Source organism: Leuciscus leuciscus (assembly GCF_965113295.1).
Source record: "Leuciscus leuciscus genome assembly, chromosome: 14".
Lineage (NCBI taxonomy): Eukaryota > Metazoa > Chordata > Actinopteri > Cypriniformes > Leuciscidae > Leuciscus > Leuciscus leuciscus.
The window spans coordinates 34830528-34844263 of NC_138738.1; the positions used below are offsets into that span (position 1 = coordinate 34830528).

Consider the following 13736-nt stretch of genomic DNA (forward strand, 5'->3'; position numbering starts at 1 on the left):
TCATAATTTTCCTACCAGTATCATTTGGTAATAGTTCTGGCATTTAACTGGTGATTCGTCTTCAGTGGAGAAGTCATTAGTGTTATTTTAAAGACATTAGAGTTCCTGGGAAGGACGGCTCATCATGTCTTGTCTCCAGTGTCTGTCAGTAAAACTAAAATTGACCACCAATCACTGCACTTCTCATGGAGACTTGTCTATTTTCTGATGATGTTCTGCCTGTGTGAGAAGTTTATTATTATCATTATTAAAACATGTTTTATCTAGCCTTCTACAACACATAGTTGGTCACTACTGGTTGATCAGTTTTTTCTTTATTAAAAATGTGTCTATAAATATGGATTTAGCATTAGTGGGACATCAGGTAAATGTCTTTAATTTAAAGTTGTTTAAATTAAAAAAAAAAATCGATTCATAATTAATAATTGCCACAGTGATCTTTCTCATGCTGAGAGGTAGGACACTTGTTCTGATTGATTACGAGACTACAAGCTTATAGACCACTTTGCACCAGTACCATATCAACGCACTGACCACCTCAAGCTTAATTTTTTTTTTTTAGCAGGGACATAATTCATTTGCCAAAATTATATTTTTAAGAATAAAATTGCTAGATTTTTTTTATTTTTTTTTATTTAAGTATATTTACTCAATTCTATAAACCACTGTCCCTCTTTTGCTGAAAATCTATCCCAGTTTAACTTAAATAAGTGTTCTGTCACAAATCTACCAAAAACTTCCCACTTTCCCACATCCCTCTTTTTCAAAGTCCACCTTGACCAAATCAGTTTACAAAAAAAAAAAAAAGAATTAAATGGTCAACTGACTTTTAAAAGTAAAAGTGGAAAAATAGAAGTTTGGTATAAATTGAATAACTCATATAATTACATTATTAATTAACTTATCATCATCATTTAAAGTGGTTTAACAACATATACAAATAATAAATTTTTAACTGGACAAATTTCTATCTTAAATAGAATTATAATATAGAAACTATTTGCAGAACTGTGCCACTTTTGCTGATCTGTCCCATTATAACTTTTCCCGTTTGATTTATAACTAGACCCACTTGTCTACCTTAACCAAATCAGTTTACAAATAAAAAAGTAAATGCAGAAAATTGTATATAGTCAATTGACTTTCAAAAGTAAAAGTGGCCAAATAAAAGTTGGAAATAAACAGAATAATATAATAATTGCATTTATTATGTTAAGTATTAATGTTAATATAATTTCATTCTTAGGTATAATATAAACATCAACTGTAATTGGCCATATAAAAGATTCAGTGTAAGAATAGTTGTGTGAGTGTATGTGTGTTTAAGTACTCCACGTGTGCTGACGTACCGTTTACAGGCAGTAGAGCATTGCTGCTCAGGTTCAAAAGACTGGACACATCAGAGTCCGAGAGTCCAGACTTGTAATGCGCCTGCTGTTTGTCTCGCGTCTTGGCAGCCGCCGGTTGCGGTGCAGGGGGAGAGCAGCAGCAGCACCAGCAGGGCTGATAAAGAGGAGGGCAGAGACAGACAGAGGGCAGGACTGGCAGGGTGCGGCTGCTTCAGTAGCATCTGAGCTCGGGTCACTTCCATTTCCATCTCAACTGAGAGCCGCGCGCCACTGCGCAGTAGTCAAACAGCCGAGCCGGGAGCCAGAAACCGCTGCGGGGACGCGCACTCTGACCGCGACTCAGCGCAACCAGGGCCCGCCTGCAGGCGACTCTCAACGCGCGTGCCAAGATAAACGGAACTTCTCTATTTATTCCCCCTGTCTCCGCTTGGACCGAGAGAAAGCGAGTTTTACAGACCTGAGAGGAGGACTGACGAGCTGGCACCATCCTTTCCGTCAACCAACTGCCTGAGGAACCCAACGTCTGCCGGGGTGTCTTTCCGTGCGTAAAAGGATGGTGAGCGCCAGGTGTCCTAATAGACTGGTCCTCCTCCCCCTCCGGTGATCTTGCGCGGGGACTGAAGCTGAGATTTGGGGGAGGAGGGTCGCTTTACCATCATCTTCACCATCTTTGACACTCCATATTTTGGAGTGCCCGCTGGCACCGGCTGGCATGAGACTCTCCACAGCAGCGGCGCTCCTCACCGGCTTCATCTTGGCTTTCTCGCCTGCGTACGACAGCTGTGGACCGGGCAGAGGTTACGGCAAGAGACGAACTACAAGGAAACTCACGCCTCTCGCTCTTAAGCAGTTCAGTCCAAACGTTGCCGAAAAAACGCTGGGAGCCAGTGGGAGATATGAGGGGAAGATAACTCGCAGCTCCGAGCGCTTTAAGGAGCTGACGCCCAACTACAACCCAGACATAATTTTCAAGGATGAGGAGAACACAGGTGCGGACCGCATGATGACGCAGGTGAGGCAGATGCACGGGGTCCATGAAATGGTCCATGAGAGCAGTTCGCTCGGCTAATTGTTCATTTATCACTCAGTTGAGATTTTTATCCAAAAGGACTGAAAGGGATAGTTCACCCAAAAATTGTAATTCTGTCATTATTACTCACCCTCATGTTGTTCCAAAGACTTTCGTTCCTCTCTGAAACACAAGTTGAGATCTTTTTGATAAAATCCGAGAGCTTTCTGATATGCAACTGACACTTTGACACTTCAAAAAGTTTATAAAGAGATAAAAAAAACTAATCCATATGAATTGAGTGGTTTAGTCAAAATTTTCTGAAGTAATGCGATTGCTTTATATGATGAACATATTTAATTTAGGCTTTTATCCATATATAAACATTCATCAACACACATCAGTTGTGGTAAATAGAAGCTCAAGTATGTTCGCTTGACTTGCGAGAACCAATGAGGTTTATTCTCGTGTTACGCAGTACGTTTGAGCTTCCGCAAGAACCAATGAGGTTTGTTCTCATATATCAAGCCTGATCAATGTTTATTAACTTCTTTATGAACTTTTTGAAGCGTCAAAGTGGTAGTTGCGTAGCTGTCAAGTACAGAAAGCTCTCTGATTTCATCAAAAAAGATTCTACATTTGTGTTCCGAAGAACGAAAGTCTTGGTTTGGAACGCCATGAGGGTGAGTAATTAATGACAGAATGTTCATTTTTGGGTGAACTATCCATTTGAAAGTACACTTGTGGTTAAAGAGATCATTAAAAAAACTCTTTACTCTCCTTCATGTCGTTCCAAACTAGCATGACTTACTATCTTCTGTGGAAGAGAAAAGACATATTCTGAGAATTGTCTATTTTTTATTTTTTTTATTTTTTTTTTGTCTTTACAATAGGAGTCAAAAGTAACCAAAACTGTTTGGCTACAAACATTTTTAAAAACATTTCTGTGTTCTGCAGAAGAAATAATTACAGATTTGGAGCAGCACCTGTGAATGAATGAGGACCAATGTTGATTTTGGGGTGAACTATCCCTTTAAGCATTTTTATCAATGAGACAATGGTGGTAGTTAATGGTATAATCAGGTTTGAGCCTACAGCCTTCCTACACCATCCTCTGCCTTCGTGCAGTTGTTTACTATTACTAGTACTGCTACTATTTAATATACAGTAAAGATCCATAGCATTAGTTCAGGGTACTGCAACATAGGTTAAAAATGGCAGTGGGCATCAGAAAAGGTAGGCGTCCTTGAGATAATTCAGAGAATATGGTAAATAAGGTCTGCAAATTATTACTTTAAAGGAACACTCCACCGTTTTTTGAAATAGGGCTTATTCACTTTCTTTCCTACATTTAGATAGGTGGGCAAATGCATTTTTGTCTCAGTGCATGCATTGTTTTAGTTTGACAGGGTCGGCGCTAGCTTAGCTTAGCACAATGAATGGAATCCTTTGTTGCCAGCTAGCATGTCCTGAGTAAAAGTGATATAAAAAAATTTTAAAACCCACCTAATTACTTCTTGTGGCCTGCGTATTCACAACAAGTACAAATAGTGATGCAGATTAACACTAGGCGATTTCCTAGGCAGATATTGACTTATATATTAAGGACTATATTAGGGGGAAGCACAGGCGAAGCACTGCTACTTGGGCGTGATATCTCTGCGCCCAAGTAGCAGTGCTTCACCTGTGCTTCCCCCTAATATAGTCCCAAGTCAATATCTGCATAGGAAATCGTCTAGTGTTAATCTGCATCTCTATTTGTACTTGTTGTGAATATGCAGGCCACAAGAAGTAATTAGGTGGGTTTTTAAAAATGTTTATATCACTTTTACTCAGGACATGCTAGCTGGCAACAAAGGATTCCATTCATTATGCTAAGCTAAGCTAGCGCCGACCCTGTCAAACTAAAACAATGCATGCACTGAGACAAAAATGCATTTGCCCACCTATCTAAATGTAGGAAAGAAAGTGAATAAGCCCTATTTCAAAAAACGGTGGAGTGTTCCTTTAAACTTTTATCCAAAGTGACTTCACTTATAACGCCTGGGTCAACAAGTGATGAAGGGTCTTTATTATCAGTGAGGTTTGAACCTACAATAAGTTTCCGGCCCAGATCTTTAACAGGCAATTATTACTGCACTATTTCTAATGCCATTATTTAGTTTACCATACAGTGTCCTTTCTTCTGTGCGCAATAAATCAGAGTACTGCCCTATCGTCAAACTGTCAAAATTGCTGTGGACTTCAATAAAGGTGTGGATTTTGTTTTGAAAAGTTGAGAGAAATCCTCTAGAGAATTCTGAGGATGTGTTCAAGAAAGACTTTCATCCAAAGTGATTTCACTTATTATAGGGACAGACCCTCTGGAACAGCATGTGGTTTATTATCAGTAGTATGTTGAGTTTATGACTGTGGGGTTCGTACCTTCAACCCTTAAGTTACCAGACCAGATATTTGCAGACTGCACTACATTACTTGTGTAGTCACTAATCAATGGCCTTTTTGAGGACCCTTTGCCCAAGTCACTTTTCTTTTACTACTGTCTCATAGGTGAAAAATGGTTGTGGAATGTATGTGGGGATAGAGACCACAGTTTTTTCCTTGGGTTCATTCAAGGTTTCAGGTCTTTCAGTCTTCACAACAGAGAATATGGGGGCAGGTTTCGTCAAATTAAAGACACAGTAGTCGTCAGGTTATTTTATAACCACATATTTGAACTTTCTCCCACGGGGCTCTCGCTCAATTTATGTGAATGAATGAACGCAAAAAGGGGTGACTGTCAATAAAATGGAAGGGAAGGGAAACCTGAAACGTTTAATTAAAACAGTGCCGTCGCTGTTTTAAGCACGATTGGAAAAGAAAACATTAAACTGCCCTTGTAGATTGAGCATGACCTGTGACTGTTTTAATGTTTACCCGTATGCTTAAACACGACCGCTCGTGATTAACGACATACACCCCCCTTTTTGAAGCGTCAGATATTTTTTACGACGCTGATGTGGTCCCGAGTGGAATTTATTTGACTCCAATCTCCCCCTCACCTAAAAGTATTTATATCAGCTCTTTTCCTCTGAATGCCCACATGTTAATGTCCAGGAGAGCCATGTGGGAACTGAGGAGGGGCTCATAGATCTCACCCCGTCTTTACCTGTCACCTCTCAGGCGAGCGCCGCGTTCGTTTACCTGACCTTCACGCGATTTATGAGGGCCAAACTGCGGCGACGGCTGGAGACAACCTCTGGTCTGTTTTTCCTCTTTATTCTGTGTTATTTTTTTGTTTGTTTTCGTAGAGTACGTGTGTAAAAATAGCCGGCTTCTCATGCATTTAAGCCTTAATTACACACATATTTTTCTCCACCTTATTTTTGATTCAGGCGGCGAGTGGCCCCGGCGCTCTCATACAGGCACGAGTGTTCAGGGCCCTGTGCCGTCGCTGCGCGCGGGGTGAATGTTTGTGTAGCCCGCGGTTAGTGTGAAGGCGCTCCTCCTGAAAAGCCGTCGATCTACGCTTTGAAAGCAAAACTAACAGAGTTCACGGGCTGATTTATGAAGTCTAGTTCACTTTTGCGACCACAACGAAAAAAGCTGAAATCCACACCGCTATGTGAATAGGCATCTATTACAGCTCGCCGAGACGCTATTCTTATCATCCAATCCGGAGACATGCTTGGAATTTTTATTTTTTTATTTTTTTATAAATATCTATATTTGTATTCTTAAAACTAAAAACTCACGTTTTTCCATTCAGATTGCCATTTCTGAAATGATGCCAAATGTACATATTTCTAGTTAACCATAAACTAGTGCTTCCTTCAGCAGGTCACCGTAAACCGGTTCTACAGTCTTTAGAGTTGATCAATCTTGGTCTTTTTTAAGATTCACTGGAACTCTTCAAGGTCCAGGAGCTCATTGTTTCAACTTTTGGATTGGGGTAAAACTGAAAGGGATAGTTCACCCACAAATAAAAATCACATAGGCCTATAGGTTACTCGCCCTCAAGTTGTTCCAAACCTTTATGAGTGTCTTTCTTCTGTTGAACACAAAAGAAGATATTTTAAAGAATGTTTGTAACCAGACTTTTGACGGTAGTCATTGACTTCCATAGTAGGAAAGAAATATGGATGTCTATATCTACCGCTGACTGTCTGGTTACCAACATTCTTCAAAATATCTTCTTTTGTGTGGACAAAAAAATGCATCTAAAGTGAGGATGAGGGTTTTGTTCTTTAAGGAAAAATTCCAGATGAAATGAACTCCCAGTCATTCTGTTGTTCCAAACCTGTATGACATTTCAAAGGAGATGTTTTGAAGAATGTTCACGCTGCTCTATTCCATATAATAAAAACATTTACTAAAAATGTTAGTCTTTGCTGTAGAATTCTATTCTCATTTGTGTGTCTGCATATTCAAACTTCCTGATTGGTTGTGTGATGTGCAAGAACCAATGGTGTTTGGCATCTGATGTCAAACCCGGAATGCTTTGTCTTCACCTGCAAGTTGAAATTGTGAATATCCATATATTTTTGTGAAAATGAAACAAGAATGAAATATGTGATCTATCCAGTGGTAATTTTTGTAGATCATCCCAGTTCTCATCACCCTAGTCTTAGCCTCAGACGTCACGAGACTATCACCCTGGTTCCTTTAACAAAAACCAATAGGATTTTTTCCATTGGCATGTAGAATGTTGCAGGAAATAAGCTCTGTAACCAATAAAAGTTTATTATTCTTACATGTTTTCTTCAAGAAAATCTTTACAAATGAACACAACCTTTAAAGCCTAAACGCAATCTTCAGAAGTAAAAAGCTCAAGTTAAGCTATAAACAAAGTACACCTCGGTCGTATGACTCCATGGTTGTCTCTAATAACTCTTTCAATCTTTATTTAAAATCTACAAGTTGGAAAGTTTGAGTTACAATAGTTTACAAGAGTGTAAGTAGAAGCTGTAAAAGTGGACTAGTGAGTCGAATCGTTTTTTTCAAGACACAAAAAAAAAAAACGCCCTTCACAAGTGAGGTATAACTGATGTATTTTATGTTGCAGAATAAAATGTGAAAATATCTTGAGCATGTGTTCACCAAAGACCTTATTTCAGGCATTTAGCCAAACACTCATTCAAAAAACCCATTGACTGCAAGATAATGGAACTCATCTCTAGGTTTTAGGACTCTTAAATGGGCTTTTAGTGAATACTTGACATTTATGATACATTTCTTGATGGTTTGTATTTTAAGTCGATAGCACCTGGTGTGTTTACCATATGCGTTTATCATTTGAGAAAGAGCAGTGTGAACATTCTTCATAACATCTCCTTTTAGGTTTCATGGAAGAAAGCAAGCCATACGGGTTTGCACATATATACAGGTTTGCATACAAGTACGAGTGTGAGAGAGTGCATTATCATTGTTGATGCTTTGACTGTAGTCTAAGCATTTGCTCGTGTACGTGTTTTGGTTTCAATGACCCTCAGAGACTCAACAGAATAACCAAACACACTGGCACTATTTTTTCCCAATCTCCATTCCTCTCCCAGCCTGGACTCTGATAGTCCAGTATCCACTGAGACCAAGCACAGCTCTAAGAGATAGATCCTAATAAGCACAGAGACATCAAATCACTGAGCTTAGACTAAAACAGATAGTCCACAGAGCTTTGTAGGGGTAGCTATTGAGTGGAAAGGTGGGTCTCCAATTCAGAGAACAGAAATAGATGGTTTGATGGCACAACTATGTAGTGAGGACTTAGAACGGCGACATCAAAGAATCTCTGCCGTCAGTCAGTAAGCAATTTGTGACCACTTAGTTGGTGGTTATCCAGTGACCTTGCATGTCTCGTGGCCTCTGGTTGAGACAGGGATTTATCAGCCCACGGGCTGAGTGTGTTTGTGCTAACCACAAATGCGTCAGTTCTACAAATGGCTGTCAGGATTATATTTGCCATTGCTCACCGCGTTTCTCACCTAGCAACTGCTTGCCACAGGCTTTTTGACATGAGCGTACTAAAATCCATATTTCTTGCAGGAAACTCACAAATTCAAGACAATGGCCTTGTGTTCTTTCTTACTCAGGCACGCAAAGCCTCCTTCTGTTTGTTTAATTGGTAACTTATGTATCAGAGTTCAGCATTCAGTTGGGTTTAAATACTGTCGCACTGGTCATGTACGCTACATAAACCACCAGAAATACATTTTGATATATTTCCTTGTGAGACATTGTGATTGATTTTGAGTTGCTGTTGTCACAGACAAAATAAAAATGTGTCACCGTAATCATGGTTACTGTAATGTTTTCCATGACTTATTTCTGAATAGCTCACATTAAATGCATGTAAATGATTAGCTTGGAAGGACAACAGATCATAAAGAATAATTAAACTAGAATAATCAGGCACTTGCTGCTTTAGCTGCCTGGCAGAGTTATTCGACATATTATGATGGATTTATTAATATTTTGAATGTTTTATTTTTATATTTTTTTGTTTTCATTTTATACAATTTGTAGTTGTACACTTCAAATTGAACTAAACAAAAATAATAAATGTTGCATTGGCAAGTTTTTAAAAAATATTTTATTGTATTTAAAAAAAAAAGTCATGGTATTAGTTATAGTTAATAATAATAACCCTGTTATCTGGTAATCATTTGATCCCTTTTCATAGTAATTGTTTCTCAAATGTTTTTCTGTCTTTTGCAGCGCTGTAAGGATAAACTGAACTCCCTGGCCATCTCTGTGATGAACCTGTGGCCTGGCGTGCGTCTGCGTGTGACGGAGGGCTGGGATGAAGACGGACATCACTCTGAAGAGTCTCTGCATTACGAGGGCAGGGCTGTTGACATCACTACCTCGGACCGCGACCGGAAAAAGTACGCCATGCTGGCCCGTCTGGCAGTGGAGGCCGGCTTCGACTGGGTCTATTACGAATCCAAAGGCCACATACACTGCAGTGTCAAATCAGGTGAGTGATGAGCTGTGTTTGTGTTGGGGTTGTGCATGGGGGAATAGGGCAAGTGAAAAACAGACTAGTCCGACTCCTTACAAATGAAAGGTGGGAAAAGGAAGGAAAGCAATCATGGTAGGATAATAGCATGTGACTTATTCATTAGCAAGTCACCGTGAAACACCATTCGCATTTTATTTCTGAGCGAAACAGGATATTCAATGAGAAAAAAGTGCAGTTGGGACTTTATTTTATTTATGGGGAATTAGTTGGATTGAGCAAGGATGCATTAAATTGATCAAAACAGTTAAAGGCATTTCTAATGTAACAAAATATTTATATTTAAAATCAGTACTGTTCGTTTGAACTTTCTATTCATCAAAGAATCCTGAAAAAATGTGTCATATAACATAATATTAAGCAGCACAACTGTTTTCAACATTGATGATAATAAAACATGTTTGCTTGAGCAGCCAATCAGCATATTAGAATGATTTCTGAAGGATCATGTGATCATCATGAGTAATGATGCTGAAAATTCAGCTTTGATCACTGGAATAAATTACAATATATAAAAATATTTAAATATAAAATAGGTTAAGAGATTCCATAGATGACAGAGATGTTAAACTGTGATAATATTTTACAATATTACCGTTTTTGTATTTTTTATCAAATAAATGCACCCTTGACGAGCGAAGCGGAAAGTAATTTTTGGATGATGAGAATTTTAAGTCGTTTTTAAGATGGTACATAGGATAAAGTTTGATTTCATGTTACTTTTAAAACTTTTTTAATCTAACCAAAACTAACAAAGCTTCTCACAGCCGTGCAATGTGAGAAGATGAGGACAAGAGATGTGAGAGCATACAGAAGGAATCGCATTAGACTCATGTTTCAGCACGCACTGACTGTGGGTTATGTGGCTTTCTAATGAAGAGAGCCGTGCTTGATTCATCTTGGGATCATTTCTTTGCTTCACATGATGACTAGATTAAAACAGCACAATCTTGCAGCACTGGGCCGTCTGATGAATGCACTCACTCCTCTGTTCACCATTTCTAACATTTACTTTCACCTTTCTTACTTTTCCAGCTGTGCTTCACCTTGATTCTTGTTTCCATGCAAGTCTGCACAGACTTCATGTAGCTTTAGCATCGCCCATTTAGCTTTTAGCATACATGCTATTTAATCTTTTCTAGTAATTTCTATTAATCAAACAGGAGGGGGGGGACTGTGGGGGAAGCAGATTGACAATTAAATATTCTTATATCTTCTATTATATATCTCCAATTATATAATTTTGATGTAAAGTAACAATATAACAAAAAAAAAGTAAAACTAAAGTCAATCTCATTCACCCTTTCAGCCTTTATTGCAACATAATATTGTGAAATGCATTAGCCATTTGCAGGCTCACACAGAATCATCTGCTCAACGCATAAATATAAATGTAATCTGCACACACAGAATTCCCTGAAAATGCCACAGATTTGGCAGAACACTCGTCAATCAGAAACTTCTACTTCTGCATGCTCGTTTATTGAAGATTTCAGCCAGCAACTAAATTATGAATAAGCACCTACGTTTAAAGCATTTTACCATGTTTAAATTCATTCTGCAGATTTTCCTTTCGAATAGTCTGCAGATTAAGTATAAGCCTGACTATTTGTTGTTTTTTTGGCGCACCTTTTATACAGGTGTGATTTACTATTTTTTCTTTTTACATACATTGAGTTTCATAATAAAATCTTTAATATTCATCATCTGTTTCTCTGTTTTTCTTTTTTCTTTTCCCACCATTTTCTTTCCTTTTGTTCCTCTTCTCCTGTCCTTTCTGCCCAGATCGTTATGCAAGTCAGCTGACATGATCAGAAGAAATACAGGGGTTTTATACCTAGCTTATGTGTATATATATTATGTATATATTGTAATTTGTACAAAAGTCTAAAGAGGCTGGCAGTGCCAGTCAAGTCAGAATCAGTCCACTAGGAGGCACTCATACACCAACATCCCAATGAAGAGGAAGTTAAAGGCCTAGTGATTCGCCCTGGCCAATCACTTTGAGGATGCCACACTGATCCTATATACCAACTCAACCAATCACTGAGGCAAACACCGTAGGACCAACCAATGAATGAAGGGTCGAAAGGCCAGAGGTATATCAGTGTCAGAAGGGAAGATTAGAAACAAGGCATTGAATCCATTTCCTTAATGAATCATTTTCTATTCCTTTCTTTCTCTTTTCATTCCTCTCTTCCATTCCTTCCTCAATCTTCTCTTCAGATCACTCAGTAGCCATAAATACGGGGGGCTGTTTCCCTGGAGAGGCTCTGGTGACAATGGAGGACGGCACACATAGACCAATCCGAGACCTGCGAGCAGGAGACCTTGTTCTGGCCTCAATGGGAAGTGATGGGACTGGCGACCTCGTCTACAGCGAAGTCCTTACCTTCCTGGACCGTAGCCCCATTGCCCAGAAGCACTTTTATGTGATCAGCACTGAGGATGGGGCCAACGTCTCCTTAACAGCAGCTCATTTACTGTTTGTCTGGGTTGGAAACTGCTCCAGAGGGGGCCAGCCAATGCCGGGTGCCCTCCGGGCGATATTTGCCAGTGATGCCCAGCCAGGGCAGTGTTTGCTGATCGTTGATGAAGGGGAACTCAGGAAGCGTGTTTCGCGGATCACTCGAGTGGAGGTGCAGGAGGACCAGGGGGTTTTCGCCCCACTCACTGCCCATGGGACTTTGGTGGTGAATGGCGTGGTCACCTCATGTTACGCCGCGGTGAACAAACAACGGCTAGCTCACTGGGCATTTACGCCTTTACGCCTGTTGTACAGCTGGACCGGACCGGATCGGATCATTAAGAACGGCTTACACTGGTACTCTCAGGTCCTACTCAGTGTGGGAACACTACTGCTAGACTCAGAACTTTTCCACCCTTGGGCCTTAGAAGAAAATGAAAGATGATGGATTGAAAAGAAATGCCGAGATGGGCGAAAAGAGTTGACTGAATGCTCAGGGTTTGTGACTTAAGGGGATAGTGCTGAGTTAGACGAAATGCATACCATAAGCAGACTTTTTAGTTACTTAATAAAGGTGAAGTGTGTAACTCACGCCATGGACCCTTTTCACATTTGCAGGGTTCAGGGTCGTAGTTGGGTAAACTTCTATTGTGAACGGGAGATGATAGCAAAAATAAGAAAAATAGAAAAACTCACACAGCAACGTTAACTAGGTTTTTGTAATTTAAAGCTGTTCTATTGTGTTTTTTACATTTTCAACTTTCTTTAGTATGTGATGTTGCTGTTTGAGTATGAAAAAGGTCTGCAAAGTTACAAAGGAAGTTATTCTCATTCAAAAATCAGCACTGTTTCTAAAACTCCTTTAAACGCCTCGATTGTAGTCTTGAGTTTTCTTCCCGGGAACGAACATGATACAATATCCCTCATTTAAATAATTTCTACCCAAGGCATACGCAAAAAAAGAGATCAAGGCCTGGTTGAGTTGCATTAATAGTGTGTTAAAACTTGCCGTTATGGTAAGAGGCGTGGCATTTCCGAAACGGTTGACCAATCACAACACACTGGTCCCGCTGACCAATCAGAGCACATTGTAATTTTCAGAAGGAGGGGATTCATAGAGCAGGAACTAAACAGGGGTGCATTTCCCCAAAACATTGCAAGCCAACGTATCCCAGAGCGTTACTGACAGACTAGGAAGAGAGGGTCTGCAACAATGTAAAATATGGGAAAAATAAGATGTTTTTCGAACATTCAGGCATAAAAACCTATTCTGGTAGAGCCCCAAAACAAAATCAAGTCTTTGAAAAGGTGCATTTTAAGTCCCCTTAATGCAAAGGTAATATAACACAAAGTTTAGTCTAAATGTACAATACATTTGAATGTGTCATCACCGTCTGTGAAAAGGGTCCATTGGTTGAGTCGATGTTGCTGTGTTGGGCTCATCAAGATGCTCAAACAAATGGAGAAATGGCAAACTGTTTACACTTTTCAAGAGAATCATCCTTACTAATCTCTAGATAGAATAAAGAAAAATATATTTCACATCGAAAATAATTACGCGCATCACCTTTAACTGTAAAAAGAACTGATTGCAAAGTGACCTCTGGTCTTGCTTCTTACAGGAATTGTGAGAGACCAAACATTGTCTGTGCCTTGTGTATGTTTGTTTGCTATTCCCGTATTCCAGTCTCCTTCCTCATTAGATTGTCATCAGTCTTAAGACAATCTGTTAAACTAATTTAAAAATGTGCTTTGTAATATCATTATGGTAATATAAGGTATTCAGGTAAAGTATTTAAAATCTATTTTTGAAATTAAACTTCATACAAATTATTTATTTTGTCTCATTTTTGGTCTTTGCTGGGTATTACAATTTCTTTAATATTAATTTGTCATCTGCTGGATGTTTTTTCT

At 39.2% G+C, this 13736-nt stretch overlaps 1 protein-coding gene across 1 annotated transcript; it reads left to right on the forward strand.

Moving 5' to 3' along the window:
* The first annotated feature begins 507 nt into the window (after positions 1–507).
* On the forward strand, positions 508–13655 carry ihhb (Indian hedgehog signaling molecule b). The gene is made up of 3 exons (XM_082189954.1): positions 508–2361; positions 9052–9313; positions 11582–13655. Exons 1-3 carry the CDS (start codon positions 2062–2064, stop codon positions 12265–12267), a joined length of 1248 nt encoding a protein of 415 aa, XP_082046080.1. The 5' UTR covers positions 508–2061; the 3' UTR covers positions 12268–13655.
* Positions 13656–13736: the final 81 nt, after the last annotated feature.